The sequence below is a fragment of the Martes martes genome (assembly GCF_963455335.1).
Source record: "Martes martes genome assembly, chromosome: 4".
NCBI classification, from domain to species: domain Eukaryota; kingdom Metazoa; phylum Chordata; class Mammalia; order Carnivora; family Mustelidae; genus Martes; species Martes martes.
In genome coordinates this window covers 85,712,707-85,731,253 of record NC_137891.1, presented here as the reverse complement: position 1 = coordinate 85,731,253, position 18,547 = coordinate 85,712,707, and the positions used below count along the sequence as shown (strand labels likewise).

The following is an 18,547-nucleotide window of genomic DNA, read 5'->3' as shown; positions in this document are numbered from 1 at the left end:
TAAAGCCTCTGCCTTGGGCTCGAGTCATGATCCCGAGGTCCTGGGATCAAGCACCACATCGGGCTTTCTGCTTGGCAGGAAGCCAAGCCTGTCTCTCTGCCTACTTGTGATCTCTGTCAAATAAGTAAATAAAATCTTAAAAAAAAAAAAAAAAGGTGGGTTCTTCAGGGCAAGGCAAGGTTTGGTATCTCAGTCCACAGGTCAGCACCCATTTTACAGTCTAGAATGCAACGGGAAAGCTGGGGAATGCAAGAATCCCTCCTACCAGGACTTTAAGGGCAAGGTGATGATCATAGCAATTTCCTTCAAGGGATGTCTGGGGTTGCTTTGACACCAGGAACCTCTGACAAACATGGAACTGTCTATACATGAGCTATTGCGGAAATTTCTCTGAAATTTACCTCAAGTTGTCTAGCTTAGGCAAACAGCAAACATTCAAAGACAATGAGAACTATAATTGTCTCTAACAACTATAATCGTCAATAACATCTGCAAAGGTGGGTTACTGAAACATAAATTTTTCTCCCTATAGTCACTCTCATTTCCAGAAATAGCCAAATTAAGACTAATCTGTATGTAGAACAAGTCACAATCTTGGCCTTACTTTTTCCTTTTGCCTTTGTTTCCCACATCAGTGTCACTCAGGCCAAGTCACCAAACTAGGGTTTGTTTATTTTCTAAGACTTTTATTTATTTGACAGAGAGCAAGTACACACAAGCAGGGAGAACAGGAGAGGGAGAGTGAGAAGCAAGCTCCCTGTTGAGTAGGGAGGCTGATGCAGGGCCCGATCCCAGAATCCAGGGATCATGACCTGCCCGGAAGGCAGACACTTAACCAGCTGAGTCACCCAGACGTCCTCAAACTGGGGTTTAATATCTAATCTACGTGCAGTGTCAGGCTCCTCCAGAAAGGTTTTAACTGAGTCAGGAATCTTCCAGTCATCACCAATGAGGTAATGTTACCTAGGCCCTCTCCACCCCCAAAAGTAAATGAGGTCATCTGCATGATAAGACCCAGTACCCTTTTCTCCAGGTGATAGTAATCTTGCCTGGAATCCTTTTCTTTTGCTATTAACTCCTTGCCCCACCCTCCTTCTTATAAAAACCTTCCATTCTGTACAACTCTCGGGAGCCCCTCTCCGCTTACCAAACGGGGTGCTGCCCAATTCATGAATCGTTTAATAAACCCAATTAGATCTTCAAATCTGCTCAGCTGAATTTTGTTTTTTGGCTGGGCCCTCACTCCCATCTGAGATGCTTTGAGCCCAGTATCTAAGAATCTTCTTGACTAACTGTCCTCTGGACTCAAAAACAGAGTTTATGGTTTGTTCCAACTATTAACCTTTGTTTTAGTTTTGTTTCCATAAAAAAATGCCTCTTATTAAATAGGTGATTGATTGCTCACGTTATGCAGAACGCCCCCTGCAATACCACCGCCTGAAATGAGACACAACTGTTTAACTGAACTAACATATTCTCAGGATTAACAGACTGGTTCAAAGACATGAAACTTCTTGGAAAGCTTCAAAGACGGGAATGAAGGATAGCAGAACGTGCCAACCCAAAGTATGGCTCTTTGGCATCAAGATTATTCTGAGAACAGCAGACACAGGGGAACCTCTGAAAACAGAAGTTAACCTCTTGAGTGGAAAATTTACATTTCTAAAGGAAATCTCCATTTGTAATGGTGTCGTGTGCCCCCCCCTCCACCGCTTCTAGATAGAAGAGGGCTCTACATTGAAGAGAATCTTATCTATGGAGAAAGCACCAAGTTAATTCTGCCTAACCAACCTTATCCTGTTTACTGTGCCTTTTCCTGGTTACTTCCCCACAACTGCTTCCCTTCTCCCACACCCTGCTTCGGTCTTGAGCTGAAGATGCTATTTAAACTGGTGACTAAGGCCACCTGGGGAATTATTCACTTTTCCCTAGGTATCTTCCATGTACATCTGAGGTATACTTGTTCAACTTCATTAAAAAAATTTTTTTTTTTTTAAAGAAAGCAATGGGCCTCCCAATTCCTATACCAGAGATCTGGCACCACATTTTAGGGACTAAAAAGTTCTCTTTGGGAGATGAAAAGAACTGAATAGGGACTCTAGTCAATAATGCTGTGATGGCAATATGCAGTAACAGAGGGTAGCTACCCTTATAGTGATGAGCACTGAGTAATGTAGAGAACTGTTGAATCCTATGTTAGGTCAGTTTAAAAGTTCTTTTTTAAATTAAGGTGCATTTATTTTTTGTATAGCACTCATCACCGTTTGACATACTTTTCTTTATTTAATGGTCTGTCTCTCCCCTCTATGGTGTTAGCTCAATGAGGGCAGAGATTTTAGGTAAAGAATTTTACCTTTTAGGTAGAGCACCTTCAACAGGTCTTCTGGGTTTGTTTTCTCTTTCCTTTCTTCCTTTCCTCTCTTCTTCCCACAAATATTTATAAGGCACTTACTAGGTAGCCGGTACTGTTCTAAGTACTGGAGATCCCAGAGAGAATAAAACATAAAAATCTCTGTCCTCAGGGCACCTGGGTGGCACAATAGGTTAAGTGATCTCAGGGTCCCGAGACCATGACAGCGAGCCCCTGCAGAGCTCTGAGATAGCAGAGTCCGCTTAGAACTCCTTCTCCTCCTGCCCCTCCCCCCACATGTGCACACTCTAATAAATCAATCTTGAAAAAAAAAAAAAATCCCTGCCCTCTTGGAGCTCACACCCTGGTGTGAGAGACAAAAACAGTCTGTCAAACAGTGGTTAAGTGCTATAGAAAAAATAAATGCACCTGAATAAATGATTTTTTTTAAGAAGATTTTATTTATTTATTTGACAGACAGAGATCACAAGTAGGCAGAGAGGCAGGCAGAGAGAGAGCAAGGGAAGCAGATTCCTCGCTGAGCAGAGAGCCCGATGCGGGGCTTGATCCCAGGACCCTGGGATCATGACCTGAGCCGAAGGCAGAGGCTTTAACCCACTGAGCCACCCAGGTGCCCCTGAATAAATGATTATTAAGAGAAAGAAAAAAATCTGAAGAAGCCACAGACTATATGATCCTAATTATATGGCATTCTGGAAAAGGCAAAACTATGGACACAGTCAAAGGATCAGTAATTGCCCACAGTTCAGAGGGAAGGTAGGGAGGGTGAAGGGGGGGGGGAGGGGGACTTTGAGGACAATGGAAACATTCTGTATGATACTCTGATAGATACCAGGCATCATACATTCGCCAAAACCCATAGAAAGCACAATCCAAAGAGTTAACCCCAATGTAACCTATGGTTAAGGATACTGTTATCAGTGCACCTGGGTGGCTCAGTGTTAAGGTTAAGCCTCTGCCTTCGACTCAGGTCATGATCTTAGGGTCCTGGGATCAAGCCCCAAATCGGGCTCTCTGCTCAGCGGGGAGCCTGCTTCCCCCTTTCTCTTTCTGCCTGCCTCTCTGCCTACTTGTGATCTCTGTCAAATAAATAAATCTTAAAAAAAAAAAAGAATACTATTAGCAATAGTAGTTCATCAATTATCAATTACACTTTAATGCAAAATGTTAATGATGTGGGAAACAAAGGCAGAAGGAATGTAGATAAAATTAAGTCTTACAACCAGACTGTAACATTCCTCTTTACGAAAGTCTGTTTGGAACTTCCCCTATCTTTACTTCTCCCAACCAGAAGGTATAAAATCACCTGCTACTCATAAGCCTGGAGCAGCAAGGCGCAACAGCATCCACAGCTCCTTTCGCCCACAAGGCCTGTCCCAGTGCTTTAATAAAATCACCATTTTGCACCAAAGACACCTCAAGAATTCTTTCCTGGCCGTGACTCTAGACCCCAACATTTCCACATCAGTATCCAGTGTCTCAATATTTTGTTTTATATTTAACATTTAAATATTCTTTATGAGAGATGGTTGTTCCTACCAGGAAAAAAGATTTTGACCTCTTCAAGCCTTTTAGAAGATGTAAATTTATATGAAGGCAAACGTTTCCAAGAGCCATCTTCACTCTTCTTCATGAACTGCTCAAAAATGAGTCTCATGTCCTTGCTCCAGCTGGGGTTGGGGAGAGAATGGTCCACGTGAACAATCTCTGATGAATATGACCTCTAGAAGAAAGAGAGGAGAAAAAGAAGAATGGGAAATGAACCTTATCTTGTAACATATTTTTCTTTTTTCCTGAGACTATCTTGCTTGCTGCCTCTGCCTCTCCTCTTTCCAGAAGGTGGTCATTTCAGAGTGGAAGCAAATTTTAAAAATCAGCCAGACCAATCTCCTTGAGAGGAGAGATTGAGAGAAAGGGTAAGCGATTTGCTCAGTGTCACCCAACTAGCTTATAATAGAGCAGCATTTAGCTCAGGTCTGTGGATTCCTTTCTATTTAAACAAAACACCTTAATCAAGCACAAGGTAAACCAGGAACTGGAGGTAAACAGATGAATGTAAAAATGTTACTAGTGGGGTATGCAGGAGCCAGAAAACAGGGGAGAGGTATTTAGCTCAGATGTTGTTGTGGGGGACAGGAGGGGAGCAGTGGTGGTGGTTCAGGGAGGAATTCTTTGACCTGAATCTTGATTTTGATGTAGGGAAGATGTTAGGGTTCGAAGCCAATGGTCAAGAAAGAATTCTTGAGCTGTCTCTGGTGCAAAAAGGTGGTTTTATTAAAGCACGAGGACATGACCCATGGGTAGAAAGAGCTGTATTGGGATTGTGATGGGTGACTGATTATATGCCTTCAAGTTGGGAGGGGTTAGGGATATACCATAAGTTGTAAGGAATTTTGGAAGCAAAGTTTCCAGGACCTTGAGGGGGCTGACTGCTGTTTGGAAGAGGTCATTTATTACTGTCAAATAAAACCTGAGTCATGAGACCTTTCAGATGTGGATCAGTGGGTAGTGTGCTTAGAGGATGATTGCTAACATGTATCTTGGGATGGGGAGTAGAGATAATGGAAGTTTCCAAGGGAATTTTTGTGTTTAAATAGACCTTACAGGATCCTGGGGGCTGGGCTTAGATTAAGACTGACTTTTGCTCTCAGCAAAGTATTAACATAAAGGCAGCTGATTTCCTAGAGAAAATGTCACTCTGCCTGTTTCAAGGACTTGTTAATGGGGTATAGTAAGGAAACTTAATAATTTTTCTTCTACCTTTGTTCATCACATCAATTAGCAGAAATTAGCTAGCTAGAAAGGGTACTATAGGCAAGGGGAAACTATACGCAAAAGCAAGGAGGTAAAACATAGTTTTATGGGGCCTCAGGACAACCACACTTACCAAATACTTATGAAGTAGGTACTAATTTATCATCCCCATTTTACGGATGACGAAACTAAGGCCTAAAGAAGTTTGGCTTTGTTTCAGTGCAAGGGGAAGAGCAGATGGCTGCAGAAATGCAGACAAGGGTATGGCTGTGAGAAACTTCCATACTACGCTAGTTGGCCTGAACTGGTCTGTAACCGCAGTTGTTCCCAGAGGGATTTTCATAGGGAAATAACAAGATCTCATCTGGCCATCATATGAAAGATAATGGGAGGGACCAAGACTGGATCTGGGGACTCCTGTGTCAAGGCTCTTAGAGATAACTTACCCAAGTGAAAAATTATGACCGCATTAGGCAGATAATGAGTAAGGGAAGAGTAAAAAAACACCAGCTCCAGGTTTCTGAACTATGCAACACTGTGAGTGACAGAGCCAATTACCAAGAAACAGAATAAAAAGAGGGGGCGGAGGTTGGGCGGACAGGTGCTTGCTGTCATAGTAACCATGGCTTCCACCCATGCTATTTCTCTGCAGCACTGGGCCATGCTACCACTCCTGTGCCCAGGCAGCAAGTGGAATGGTGCAGAGGTCCTAGGCCCTAGAGGGGAGAAAAGGTGACTTATTAAGGAGCAGGACAAAGCAAATGGCCATAGGCACTGGAAAGGAAAACTTTTTGTTTTTTGGGTCTTTTTTTTTTTTTTTTTGGCTTCAGCAGAAATCTTGGAATGTTTAAGATCACAGAAGCTATCAAGTCTATGCCATTCCACTTCCAGTCACCCCTGTCAGTTTAGATTCAATGTATCTACAATACGTGGACCACACCTGAAACCAAAATAGCAAGGCTGAGCCATGATGGAAGAACCAGCCAACCAACCAGCCTTCCACTGACACATGATACATGACACCTCCACTGGCTCTTATCTAGCTGGCTCTGATCCTGGCCTGACAGTTGAGAATACAGGCAGCCTGTCTCAAAACCCCTACAGAATTAAAAACTTCTTGGCTGAGGAGAAGGAAGTAACAATTTCATGAGGGTAACGTGAGCAGGGTCAAGACTACTCCACCCTAGCCCAGGATCTGTATCTGTTTTTTTCCTATGGCTTTGAATTTGCTCATATCTTAGAACCTAGTTCAGAAAATTTGGTAAAGAAAAGAAAGAGCAAATGGGACGCCTGGGTGGCTCAGTTGGTGTAAGCGGCTGCCTTCCGCTCAGGTCATGATCCCAGCGTCCTGGGATGGAGTCCCACATCGGGCTCCTTGCTCAGCAGGAAGCCTGCTTCTCCCTCTGCCTCTGCCTGCCTTTCTGTCTGCCTGTGCTCACTCTCTCTGACAAATAAATAAATAAAATCTTAAAAAAAAAAGAAAGAGCAATTTACAAGTGCCTGGGTGGCTTGGTCAGTTAACTGTCTGCCCTTGGCTCAAGTCATGATCCCAGGATCCCAGGATTGGGCCTGAATCAGGCTCCACGGAGCCTGGTTCTCCCTCTGCCCTTCCCCCCACTCATGCTCATGGACACGCATACTCTCTCTCAAAAATAAAGCAGTTTTAGAGAGAGAGAGAGCCCCCGTATGGGAGAGCACAAGCTGTAGGAGAAGCAAGCCACTCATCTAGCAGATAGTCCAATGTGGGGCTTGATCCCAGGACCTAGGGATCATGACCTGAGCCGAAGGCAGCCACCCAACTGACTGAGCCACCCAGGAGCCCCCAAAATAAACCATTTTTAAAATCCACCACTATTTCTCCATCTCAAGACAATGATAGATGTTGGGGCATCTGCTTTTGGCTGGGGTCATAATCCCTGAGTTTTGGGATTGGGCTTCCTGCTCAGAAGAAAGCCTACTTCTCCTTCTCTAACAACCCCCCCACCCCCACTTTCGTTCTCTCTCTGTGTCTGTCACTGTCCAATAAATAAAATCTTTAAAAAAGGAAAAAAAAAAAGACAACGATAACTGTTTATGTCTTTCTACCAACTTTTCTTAAATGTGATCTTTCTCTTATTTATTTATTTATTTATGAGAGAGCAGGGGTGCTTGAGCGTGGGGGAGCAGCAGATGGGGAGGAAGAGGGAGAATCTCAAGCAGACTATCCACTGAACTGAGCATGGAGTCTGACACAGGGCTCAATCTCATGACCCTGAAATCTTGACCTGAGGAGAAATTAAGAGTTGGATGTTTAACCAACTGAGTCACCCAGGTGCCCTTCAATGTAACTTTTTTTTTTTTTTTAAGATCTTATTTATTTATTTGACAGACAGAGATCACAAGTAGGCAGAGAGGCAGGCAGAGAGAGAGGGGCGGAAGCAGGCTCCCTGCTGAGCAGAGAGCCTGATGCGGGGCTTGATCCCACGACCCTGGGATCATGACCTGAGCTGAAGGCAGAGGCTTTAACCCACTGAGCCACCCAGGCGCCCCAAATGTAACCTTTCTTGATATACTTGTAATTTCAGTAAGAAATGTATTTTTCCTTTCTGCCTCACCACTTAAAATTATCTAGTACCCACTTTTTCATGTCCTTAATCTCAATTATCACCATTTTCAACAGCAGAAAAATAGTCCTTTAGACTCATGTACTATAATTTACTTAACCATTTAAGTTAGGCATTTAAAGCGTTTCTAATCTTTTGCTGCTTTAAGTAAAAATGTTCACTGGAAAATTTTGAATGTAGCTTTTTCTCTGCTTTGGATTATTTCCTTAGAATCCAGTCTCAATCACGTGGCTTCTAAAGTACATGAATTCTGGAAATAAACTGACATAAGCAGTCACAGATAAATACGCACTGAGCAATACATGTCAGCTAGGGGTAGAAAAGACTGTAGGGGAGCGCCTGGGTGGCTCAGTGGATTAAAGCCTCTGCCTTCGGCTCAGGTCATGATCTCAGGGTCCTGGGATCGAGCCCCGCATCAGGCTCTCTGCTTGGCAGTGAGCCTGCTTCCCTTCCTCTCTCTCTGCCTACTTGTAATCTCTATCAAATAAATAATAAAAAAAAAATCTTAAAAAAAAAAATTCTATTAAAAAAAAAAAAAGAAAAGACTGTAGGATCTGGCTCAGTCCTTAGGTATCTGCCTTTGGCTCAGGTCCTGACAGAGGCCCCACATCCGGTTCCCTGCTGGGTACAGAGATTGCTTCTCCCTCTCCCACTTACCCTGCCTGTCTGTGCTCTCTCACTGTCTGTCAAATAAATAAATAAAATCTTAAACAGGCAACTCTAGGATGGATCAGTTCCAGTGTCTTTTTATGTACCAGGATGAAAGAGATAATTGAAGACTTTTAGGAACTAGAATGACCCCTTGGCTGTGGGCTGTCCTACCGGATTTTAACTTTGAAGTGTGGGATTCAACTAAATGCAGTGAACTTTTAAAAATCTGCTATATGCCTGGTTTGGTGCCAGGAACTGGTTGAGAAAGAGAGAGAAAAGAGGACTTGGGCCTTGCCCTCAAGTGGTGGCAGCCTCAGGTGTGAAAAATACCGTTAACAGGAGTACAGACACAGGAGTGCCAGGAAAACTTCAAAAAGATGAGGACTGATGGAGTGATTTCTAAAGTATAATTAGTGCCCTAAGGACAGAATGGGAGAGCTATACCAAGCAAAGGCACAGAGAGATGACACAACTGTTTGACACCTTGGGGAACTGCCAGGATTTCAGTCCTCATGATGTAAGATGCAATGAGAATAGCAGCCAGATGTGGATGGCAAAGTAGAAGGGGAACACTCACCACCGAGCCTCTGTGGCCTTAACATGGGGCTTAGATTTCATCGGCTAGGTCAATGTTTCCAAATGTCAAAATGAAAGCTGATTTCAGGTAGCACAAGGACTACAGCATATGTATTTTTAGAATGTCTATTATCAAAGGACATAAATAACATGTCATATTTGGCGATCTCACAAATGTTATTTCTTAGGATGAAGTTCATTAAAGAAAGGTAGTCTTTAAAAAACCATGAAGGTGGTATTTGAATGATAAAATACTTTTTTCCACTATGGGGAGCTTTATGGAGTTTTAAGCAAAGCAGTAACATGAACTTAGGTTTTAGAAACCACTCTCTGTTGTAAAAAATGAATTGCTAGGTGAGAAAAATGGCAGGGAAAGCTGTTAAAACTGTTGCAAAGATCTAGATGAGATATGGTTAGAAGCCAAACTAGGTAGAGAGAAATGAAGGGGAAAAAAAGATTAAGAGACTTTTAAGATACTGGAACCAACGGATGTGGAGAGAGACTGATCATGGGGAAAAAGTAGTAGGAGAGTCTTGGATGATTCCAGAATTGCAGCTTTCCAGATTGGGGTGGAAAAAAAGGAGATTTTTGTTAGTCTTTGTGTGTGTTAGGAGGAGGAAAAGGAGGAGTAATTATTAATTTTAGAGGCATGTAGAGTGTAGGACCTCAGATGAACACTGTGATGTGAGAAATAAAAATGAAAGTTTCAGTTCAATAGGGTAAGGAATCAAGAGATACCTGATGTAAAGGCACTTGCAAATTCCCAGCACAGACTGTGTACGTGAGGGATAAATGTTAGGGATAATCATTACCTTTTGTAGCTCTCTGTAGAGGAAAAGTCTTTGGTTTTATGTTTTTCAAGGGGGACTTGTTAACTGAAATTATGACTTCTTTTTAATGTGTTTCCTTTTAAGATTAAGTTACTGAACAGGAAAAAAAAAAAAGACTTACAAAGCCTCTAAATACTATTGTTAAATATTCTCAACACAGATTACAAGGCACCAACATGTAATTAAAGTAATAAATTTATCTTTGTTGTGAAAACAGCACAGGCCATTTTCTTTCCGAGGTGAAAGATGGTATGGGATTAATAACCAGTCTGCACACATTATTCTTTAAAAGAAAGGTGCAACGGCTTGCAGTTCTTGCTCAGTACGGAACAGTTCCTTCCATGTTCCCTTAGTACTTCATTATAACATACAGCCATTCACCCTTTTCTCCCAAACTAGACTGTGAGCTCCTTGAGAGAAACGGTTTTCTTACTCATCTTTATATCATCAAGACCAATGTCTTACATGTTCTTGGGGTTCGATTAATAATAATTGAATACTGGGGTGCCTGGGTGGCTCAGTGGGTTGGGCCTCTGCCTTCGGCTCAGGTCATGGTCCCGGGGTCCTGGGATTGAGCCGCGGATCCGACTCTCTGCTCAGCGGGGAGCCTGCTACCCCCCCCCCCGCCCCTCCGCCTGCCTCTCTGCCTACTTGTGATCTCTCCCTCTCTGTCAGATGAATAAATAAAATCTTTAAATAGTAATAGTAATAATTGAATACTTCAGTGAAGCAAAATACAGGGAAGTAAGAACAAGCATTATTTATTTAGTACAGGCAGTGCATTAAGCGTTGCCTCATTTTCCTCTTACAACTGCCTTTAAAGTTGAGAAAGTGGCTTATGGGACAATTATCCGCTGGGCAGAGATGATCAGGAGGAAACTCTCGAAGGGACACCGCTCTTCTGGCGAGCACATACTGTAATGGTCAGGAGTGGTACTGCCTAGGTCAGACCCCAACTTCACTACGGGCCCCTGTCTGACCTTGCCCAAACGAGAGCGCTTTTTTTTTTTTTTTAAGATTTTTATTTATTTGAGAGACAGATCAGAAGTAGGCAGAGAGGCAGGCGGGGTGGGGGGGGGACAGGCTCCCCACTGAGCAGAGAGCCTGACGCGGGGCTCGATCCCAGGACCCTAAGATCATGACCTGAGCCGAATGCAGAGACTTTAACCCACTGAGCAACCCAGGCGCCCCCACAACCGCTTCTTCACCGGTCTCAGCCGCAGCCATCCTCCCCGACCTGCAGACCAGAGTCCAACATCCCGGAGGCTGCCTCACGCCGGTATCCCTTTCCTGTCCCTCTCCGCCTTTGGCTCTCAGGGCTGAAAGCGACCCAGCTAACAACGACGTCTGGCACTGACGTTAGTTTTTACCCCGCGGTCAGCGGATGAACAGGTCAGCGCGGCCGTCCTCACCGGTTCAACCCAGACACACGCTGTCCTGGCGCGGCCGCCCTCTCCCGACGCCCCGCCCCCGGACTCACAGGCCGCGGCCACGAGTCCCTCGCCGGCGGGGACGCGCCTCCCAGGGGGCCGCACAGGGCTCCTGGCGTCAGCAGTCGGGAGACGCAGCGCCGCAGCATCGCTCGGACGGCGCGCACGGTTTCGACACAAACGGCCGGGCGGTCGCCGGCTCGCTGGCTCTTCCCGTTCCCAGAGGGAACACGTGACCAAGGGGGCGCGGCTTGAGGCGGGCGGGGCGATGGCCTTTGGTGTCGTCAAACTTTGGCCCTCCCTCGTCAGGTCCGGGCCAACTACTGTTAAACCACCCGGATGGAGTGCAAGGGGAGCGAGGCCCCGGAAGCTGGGAGGGCAGGAGGGTCAGCCCACAGCCCGGCAGCTCCAGCCTGCCCCCGCCCCCACCCGTCCGACCCCTCCCGCCCGGCGCTGGGATCTCTGGGCGTGTTACCGGAAAGTCCCTCCGGCGGAAGACAGAAAGGCCCTCGGCGGGTGGGAGCGGACACACTGAGCGGTAGCGATGAGGTCTTTGTAGGCCAGAGACGTTCCCTGGGATCAGACTGGTATTGATTTATGGAGAGCCTTCCAACTACTGAGTGCATTTATACGCGTAAAATGCTCCTTTTCAGCCTCTTCCGCTGCCCCGAGTCTCCCGCCCCCTTAAAGCCCCAGGCAGAGCTAAAAGTCCTAAGTCTTGCTTTTTTCAAAAAGAAAGAACTCTTGAAGGACGTGTTCATCTGTAGCCTAGGAGACAGGCCTGAGCTCAAACTCCTCTCCACGCCTGGCCACTTTTTCTTTATCTGTTTGTGGAGAATACCAAAGGTGCACAAAAGGATGTTCTTTTTCAGTGGGAGTCACGAAGTTAGAAGTCACCTCGTACTTCCCTGAGGAAGCTGCCCCAGGGGCCCCTGGGTGGCTCAGTCCTTTAAGAGTCTTCCTGCCGTGGAGGTCAGGAGGGGCCTGGCATCCAGCCCTACCCCTGGGGTTCCCTGCTCAACTGGGCCTACCTCTCCCTCAGCTCTCCGGCCTGCCTGTGCTCTCCGGTGCTCGCTCGCTCTTTCTCAAATAAAATCTTTGATTTAAGGAAAAAAAAGAAAAGGAAGTGATGAAGTTCTAGAACCTAGGTGGGGTTCGGTGGGGTGAGGTCCGGAGCCGATGACCAAGAAAGAATTGAGACATCTTTGGTGCAAAATGGTGGTTTATTAAAGCATGGAGACAGGACCGGTGGGCAGGAAGAGCTGCTGCCCTGGGTTGTGAGGATGGCAGGTTATGTACCCTGCGGTTGGGGGAAGGTGAGGGAAAAGGGAGGTTTCAACCGAGCTTTCATATGCTAAAGAGGGCCTATAAGGTGCAGGGATACTGGAGGTCTTGCAGCTTGATCAATGTTGTCTTTTGGCAAGCCATTAATATCAAGATAGCTGGGAGATTGCTGGTGGGATGTCACAATCCTGCTATCAAGCATCTTTGTTAGTGAGATCTAGGTATAGAAGAAACTTAACTTTACTTACATTTCCTTCTACCCCAGCCTCCCTCAGTTTTATTTATGGAGGGGAGGGTGACATTAAGGCTTGAGGAACTGAGTTATTTGCCTCTGGAAGTTGTGCTATTGATAATGTAACTTCTTTGTTTGTAGATCTCTAGGACATTTGTAAAGCAAGGGAGACTCCTGTCCTGCAGGATTGTGATCTCAGCAAGTTAACTATTTGTTTCTCATTCATGGCAGTCAGGGGTGCCTGAGGAACGTCACATGTATTACTGAGGGGAGGGGAGTGGGTGGAGGGGGGGTGCAAGGTGCCAGCTTTTGCTTTGTCCTCAGCCAGCCTCCTGCTCCCTCATCAGGAAAGGAAAGAAAGGAAAAGGGAAAGTAAAGGAGAGGAACTGGCCCAGACCGGTGGTATGCTGGAGCTGGCTCCTCCTATAAGCTCCTGGGAACAGACTTAAAAATTCAGAATTTGGGGGTTCCTGGGCAGCTCAGTGGGTTGGGTGTCTGCCTTGGGGGGGTCCTCCTCCCAGGGTCCTCTGATGGAACCCAGCGTGGGGCTCCCTGCTCAGTGGAGAGCCTGCTTCTCCCTCTCCCTCTGCTCCTCTCCCCAGCTTATGCTCTGTCTCACTCTCTTTCTCTCTCAAATAAGTTTTAAAAATTCAGAATTTGGCTAGCCAATCCTTAAATACTGCTATTATTGAAATTTAAATTATGTCATGGGGCGGGTGTGGCTCAGTTGCTTAAGCAGCTGCCTTCAGCTCAAGTCAAACTCTCAGGGTTCTGGGGTGGAGCCCCAGGTTGGACTCCCTGCTCAGCCAGGAGTCTGCTTCTCCCTCCACCTTTGCCCCTCCCCCATGCTTGTGCATTCTCTCTGTCTCAAATAAATAAAATCTTTTTAAAAAATTATGTCAACTGGGACGCCTGGGTGGCTCAGTTGGTTGGGCAGCTGCCTTCGGCTCGGGTCGTGATCCCGGCATCCTGGGATTGAGTCTCACGTCGGGCTCCTTGCTCGGCGGGGAGCCTGCTTCTCCCTCTGCCACTCTGTTTGCCTGTGCTCACTCTCTCTCTCTCTCTGACAAATAAATAAATAAAATCTTTAAAAAAATTATGTCAACTTACAATTGAGTAAGTTATATTAAAAATGAAGGTATTTGGGGCTCTTGGGTGGCTCAGGTCATGATCTCAGTGTCCTGGAATGGAGCCGTGCATCAGGCTCCTTGCTCAGTGGAGAGCCTGCTTCCCACACTCTCTCTCTGCCTGCCTCTCTGCCTACTTGTGATCTTTGTCTGTCAAATAAATAAATAAAATCTTAAAAAAAAATAACGAAGGTGTTTGATACTAGAGTCTGTAACTTCCTAATTATTACATTTTAGTACTATTGTTAGGTCCCCCAATAATGGGTCCATGATTAAAGGAGCAAGACTGATACAAAGCGAAGGTCAAGCAAAGCTTTATTTCGAGCCAAGCATCAAGAATCAAACTGAAAGTTTGGGGCCGCACCTCTTACAAGAGAGGGCAACCTCTTTCTGTTTCACAGACTAGCTTTTAAGGGCAAAGGCCATGTGGTTGGGCCTGGCCACACACAGGTGGCCAATGAAATTGTAATACACAGAGAAAGCTGCACAGTCACGTTAGGTAACACATAAGTGACCAATTGAATTACAACTTACCCTATAGTAGACATTTGAACTAGCCTATCGCCTGGGTCAGAATTGGCACCCAAAAGGTGCCCAAAGGGCAGGGCCCATACTCCTTGGTAACTAGGGAGACAGTATGCATCCCCCCACTGATCGGATGTCTCCATCTGGCCTGACCCACCCTTGTATTTGGGCTTTGTTACCTAGGGCTGGTTTCTGGGACTTGTTTTTGAGTAAGTACCTTGGGGGAAGGGGGACAGGGATAGTTTAAGGGTTAAACAACAAGGTTATTGTTTAACCTGGATGGAAGCCTCTGGTTAAATAGGTCCTTACACTACCTGTGCTCTTGGGGTTATTTACCTCTATCCTATTTGTGTGGTGGGAATAGTAGGCATATATTTTCCCAACATCCACTTTCAGTCACATGGTGGCTTGAAATTCACTTCATGGGAGTATTCACTCAGATATTGCAAATGAGGGCCTTCTCTCCCCTTTTTATTAAACATTTACCAATAATATGCCATTAGTCCATTTAAGAATTGAAGTCTAAAAACCCTAAGTGTTACTAGCATAATAGGTTATTAAAATTGCTTACACTCAGCACATCATTCATTATATATTTTCACAACGACACACCTCTGTCATCACTCACATAGTTAAGAGATAGAACTGGAGGGACCATTATGAGGAAAGAGTCATCAGAGGTAAGAAAACTTTGCTTTGGGCTTGATGTTAAGTTCAGAGAGCCCCCTTCTACTTTTGTGTGTGTGTGTGTGTGTGTGTGTGAGCAATTAGTATCTGTGAAACTAATTTCCAATTATTCCAGCATCCTTTATCAAAAGGCTCTCTTTTCTCTGTTTAGTCGTCTTTGCACCTGGATCAAAAACTGATTATTCATATATGTTTGGGTCTATTGCTAGACTCTGTATTCTGTACGTTAAGCTAGTTATCTTTCTTGATGCTAATCCCATACTACCTTTATTCCTGTGGCTTGAAATTATTTTCAAATTTGTTTTTCTTTTTCACAGTTGTTTTGGCTATTCTAGATATTTTGACTTTCCATAGAAACTTTAGAATCAGCTTGTCAGTGTCTACAAAAAAACCTGCTGGGATTTTGAATTGACATCTCAGCAAATGGAGTCTCCTCATGAAAGTTGTTTTTCATTGATAAGTCTTATGAACAAGTTATATCTTCCCATGTATTTAAATCATATGTAATGTCTCTCAGCAATATTTTGTAATATAGATCTTGTACATCTTTTGCCACACAGACATACTTGTTTTTGTATGATTCTCTTTATTGCACTTTGCAGATACTGTGTTTTTACAGATTGAAGATTTGTGGCCACCCTATGTGGAGCAAGTCTGTTGGTGCCATTTTTCCAACAGTATTTGCTCACGTCATGTCTCTGTGTCACATTTTGGTATTTCTTCAATATTTCAAACTTTTTCATTATTATTATATTCTTTTATGGTGATCTGTAATCAGTGATTATGACTCTGAGTGCTCAGATGATGGTTAGCCTTGTTCAGCAATACAGTATTTTTAACTTATGTATCTTGCTTTTTAGATATAATGTTATCGCACATTTAATAGACTACAATGTAGTGTAAACCTAACTTTTATATGCACTGGGATAAAAAAAAAAAGCATTTGACTTGCTTTATTGTGATATTTGCTTTATTGTGGTGGTTTAGAACCCAACCTACAATATCCTGAGGTATGCCTGAATTTATCTTTAAGTATTTTGAATGTGTGATGTTATTATAAATAATATTTTTTATTTCAATCCCTGATTGTTTACTGCTACTATATGGAAATACAATTACTTTTTAAGGGTGCCTGTGTGGCTCAGTCAGTTGAGCAACTGACTCGATTTCAGACCATGACCTCAGGGTTTTGGGATCAGGCCTGGTACAGAGCTCTGCACTCAGCCCGGAATCTCCTTCTCTGTCTTCCTCTCCCTCTCCCCCTTCCCCCACTCTCTCTCTCTCTCTTCATAAATAAATAAATCTTTAAAACAAAAGAAATACTTTTTATATATTGATCTTATATTTACAAACTTGCTAAAGTCATTGGTTGGTTCTAGTAATTTCATAATAAATTCCTTACATTTTCTGCCTAAATGATGTTATTTGTGAATACTTTTACTTCTTTCTTTACTATCCATACAGCTTTTATTTCTTCTTCTTTTTTAAGAGTTAATTTATTTATTTGACAGAGAGAGACAGCGAGAGAGGGAACACAAGCAGGAGAAGAAAGAGCAGCAGGGTTCCCGCAGAGCAGGGAGCCCAAGGCAGGGCTCGATCCCAGGACTGGGATCATGACCCAAGCTGAAAGCAAACGCTTGACAACTGAGCCACCCAGCCACCCCTGTACAGCTTAAATTTCTTATTTTGGCCTTACTGCACTGACTAGAATCTCAGTACAATATTAAATAGTAGTGATGAAAGCAGACATACTTGTCATATGGTTGATCTTAGAGGGAAAGTATTCAGTCTTTCACTTTTAAGTATGATCTTAACTGGAGGGTTTTGTAGATTCTCTTTAACAGGTGGAGAAGTCCCTCCTATTTCTAGTTTACTAAGAGTTTCTGTTAATGGGTGTTGGACTTAATCAAATGCTTTTCCTACATATTGGGATGATTAGGTTGTTTTTTAAAAAAATTTGTTTCATATCAGGGTGCCTGGGTTGTTCGGTTGATTGAGACTCCAACTCTTGGTTTCAGCTTGGGGTCATGGGACTGGGGTCCACTTTGGGCTGTGCTCTCAGTGCAGAGTCTGCTTGAGTTTCTCCCTCTCTCTCTGCCCCTACCCCCCTCCCCTCACATGTGCTCTCTTTCTCTCAAATAAATAAATAAATCTCTAAAAAAAATAAGTAAAATAAAATTTGTGTCATATCATGAACTACGCTGATTTTTTTTCTCTGCCCCGACCATGTGTCTAATGAATTCTACATGTGAATCTATTCTTCAGAGCAGAGATCACATAGAGCACTAAACACATGGTTTGTAGAGGAAGAGCAACAGCATTTCAAAACTAAATGTGTGGAAGAGATTAGTGCTAGGTGTCTTCATGTTTGCTAAAATAAAGTTTAGAGATGTAACTGAGACTTATGCTCAAAAGGGAAATAATGTGTAAATAATTCAGATCAATTAAGACTCGGGGTTTTTTCTAAAGATTGTATTTACTTATTGACAGAGAGGGAGAGAGACCAGAAGCAGGGAGAGCAGCAGGCAGAGAGAGAAGGAGAAGCAGACTCCCCACTGAGCAGGGACCCCCCCCCCATGTGGGGCTCAATCCCAGGACCCCGGGATCATGACCTGAGCTGAAGGCAGACCCAGGTGCCCCAAGACTCAGTTGTTGATAAATAAAACCTGTACAAGTATATGTGGTTTCAAATAAAGAAATAGAACAGATAACAAAAACCATGTATGTGCATATGTGGAAATTGAAATGCAGTGTAGGCATGTATATGTCATATGAATATGTATATGCATATGTCATATGAAAGATAGTGCGTGTCAGTGATTAGAAGTGCAGATGTGGAGGTGCCTGGGTGGCATAGTAGGTTGAGGGTCCAACTCTTGGTTTCGGCTTGGATTGGGGTTATGAGATCCAGCCCCACATTTGGCTCTGCACTCAGTACGGAGTAGGCTTGGGAGCCCCTCTGCCTCTGTCCCTCCTGCTCGTGCTCTCTCTCTCTTCCACTCTGTCTAAAATAAATAAATAAATCTTAAAACAAAACAAAACAAAACAAAATAAAACAGTGAAGTTGTGGATTCCAGAATCAAACATCTGAATCCAAATCCTATCTTCAGCACAATATGTGTGGCCTTAGGCAAGCTATTCATTTAACTACTCTGTGCCTCAATTTCCTAATTTGTGAAATTGAGATGAAAAGAGTACCTATTTTCTAGAGTTGCAAGAAGGATTAATGAGACTATACATATAAAATCCTGGAAACAAAGCAAATGTCTAATAAATGTTGGTTACTATTGTGTACAAAATATATGTAAGACTTAATTCATGAGCACTGCAGGCAACTAATTTCATATGATACTGATTTTTTGGTATATTTCCACTCCTCATGCTTTTTCAGCACTCCTGGGAATATCTGAAATACTCAACAGACATGTTCCGCTTAGTCCATTTCCTGCAGCTCTCATTACAAACTCCTTCCAGGAA

At 43.9% G+C, this 18,547-nt stretch overlaps 1 protein-coding gene across 1 annotated transcript in view; it reads right to left on the bottom strand.

Annotated features, from left to right (window-relative positions):
• Positions 1 to 11,458, bottom strand: part of THEM4 (thioesterase superfamily member 4) — a 38,301-nt gene extending 26,843 nt beyond the window's left edge. The window contains exons 1-2 of the mRNA XM_080800445.1: positions 11,266 to 11,458; positions 3,911 to 4,094 (exon numbers count right to left, since the gene is read on the bottom strand). Coding sequence (XP_080656571.1) covers positions 3,911 to 4,094; positions 11,266 to 11,364 — 283 coding nt within the window. The 5' untranslated portion in view covers positions 11,365 to 11,458. The remainder of the gene's footprint in view (positions 1 to 3,910; positions 4,095 to 11,265) is intronic.
• Between the last annotated feature and the right edge of the window lie 7,089 nt (positions 11,459 to 18,547).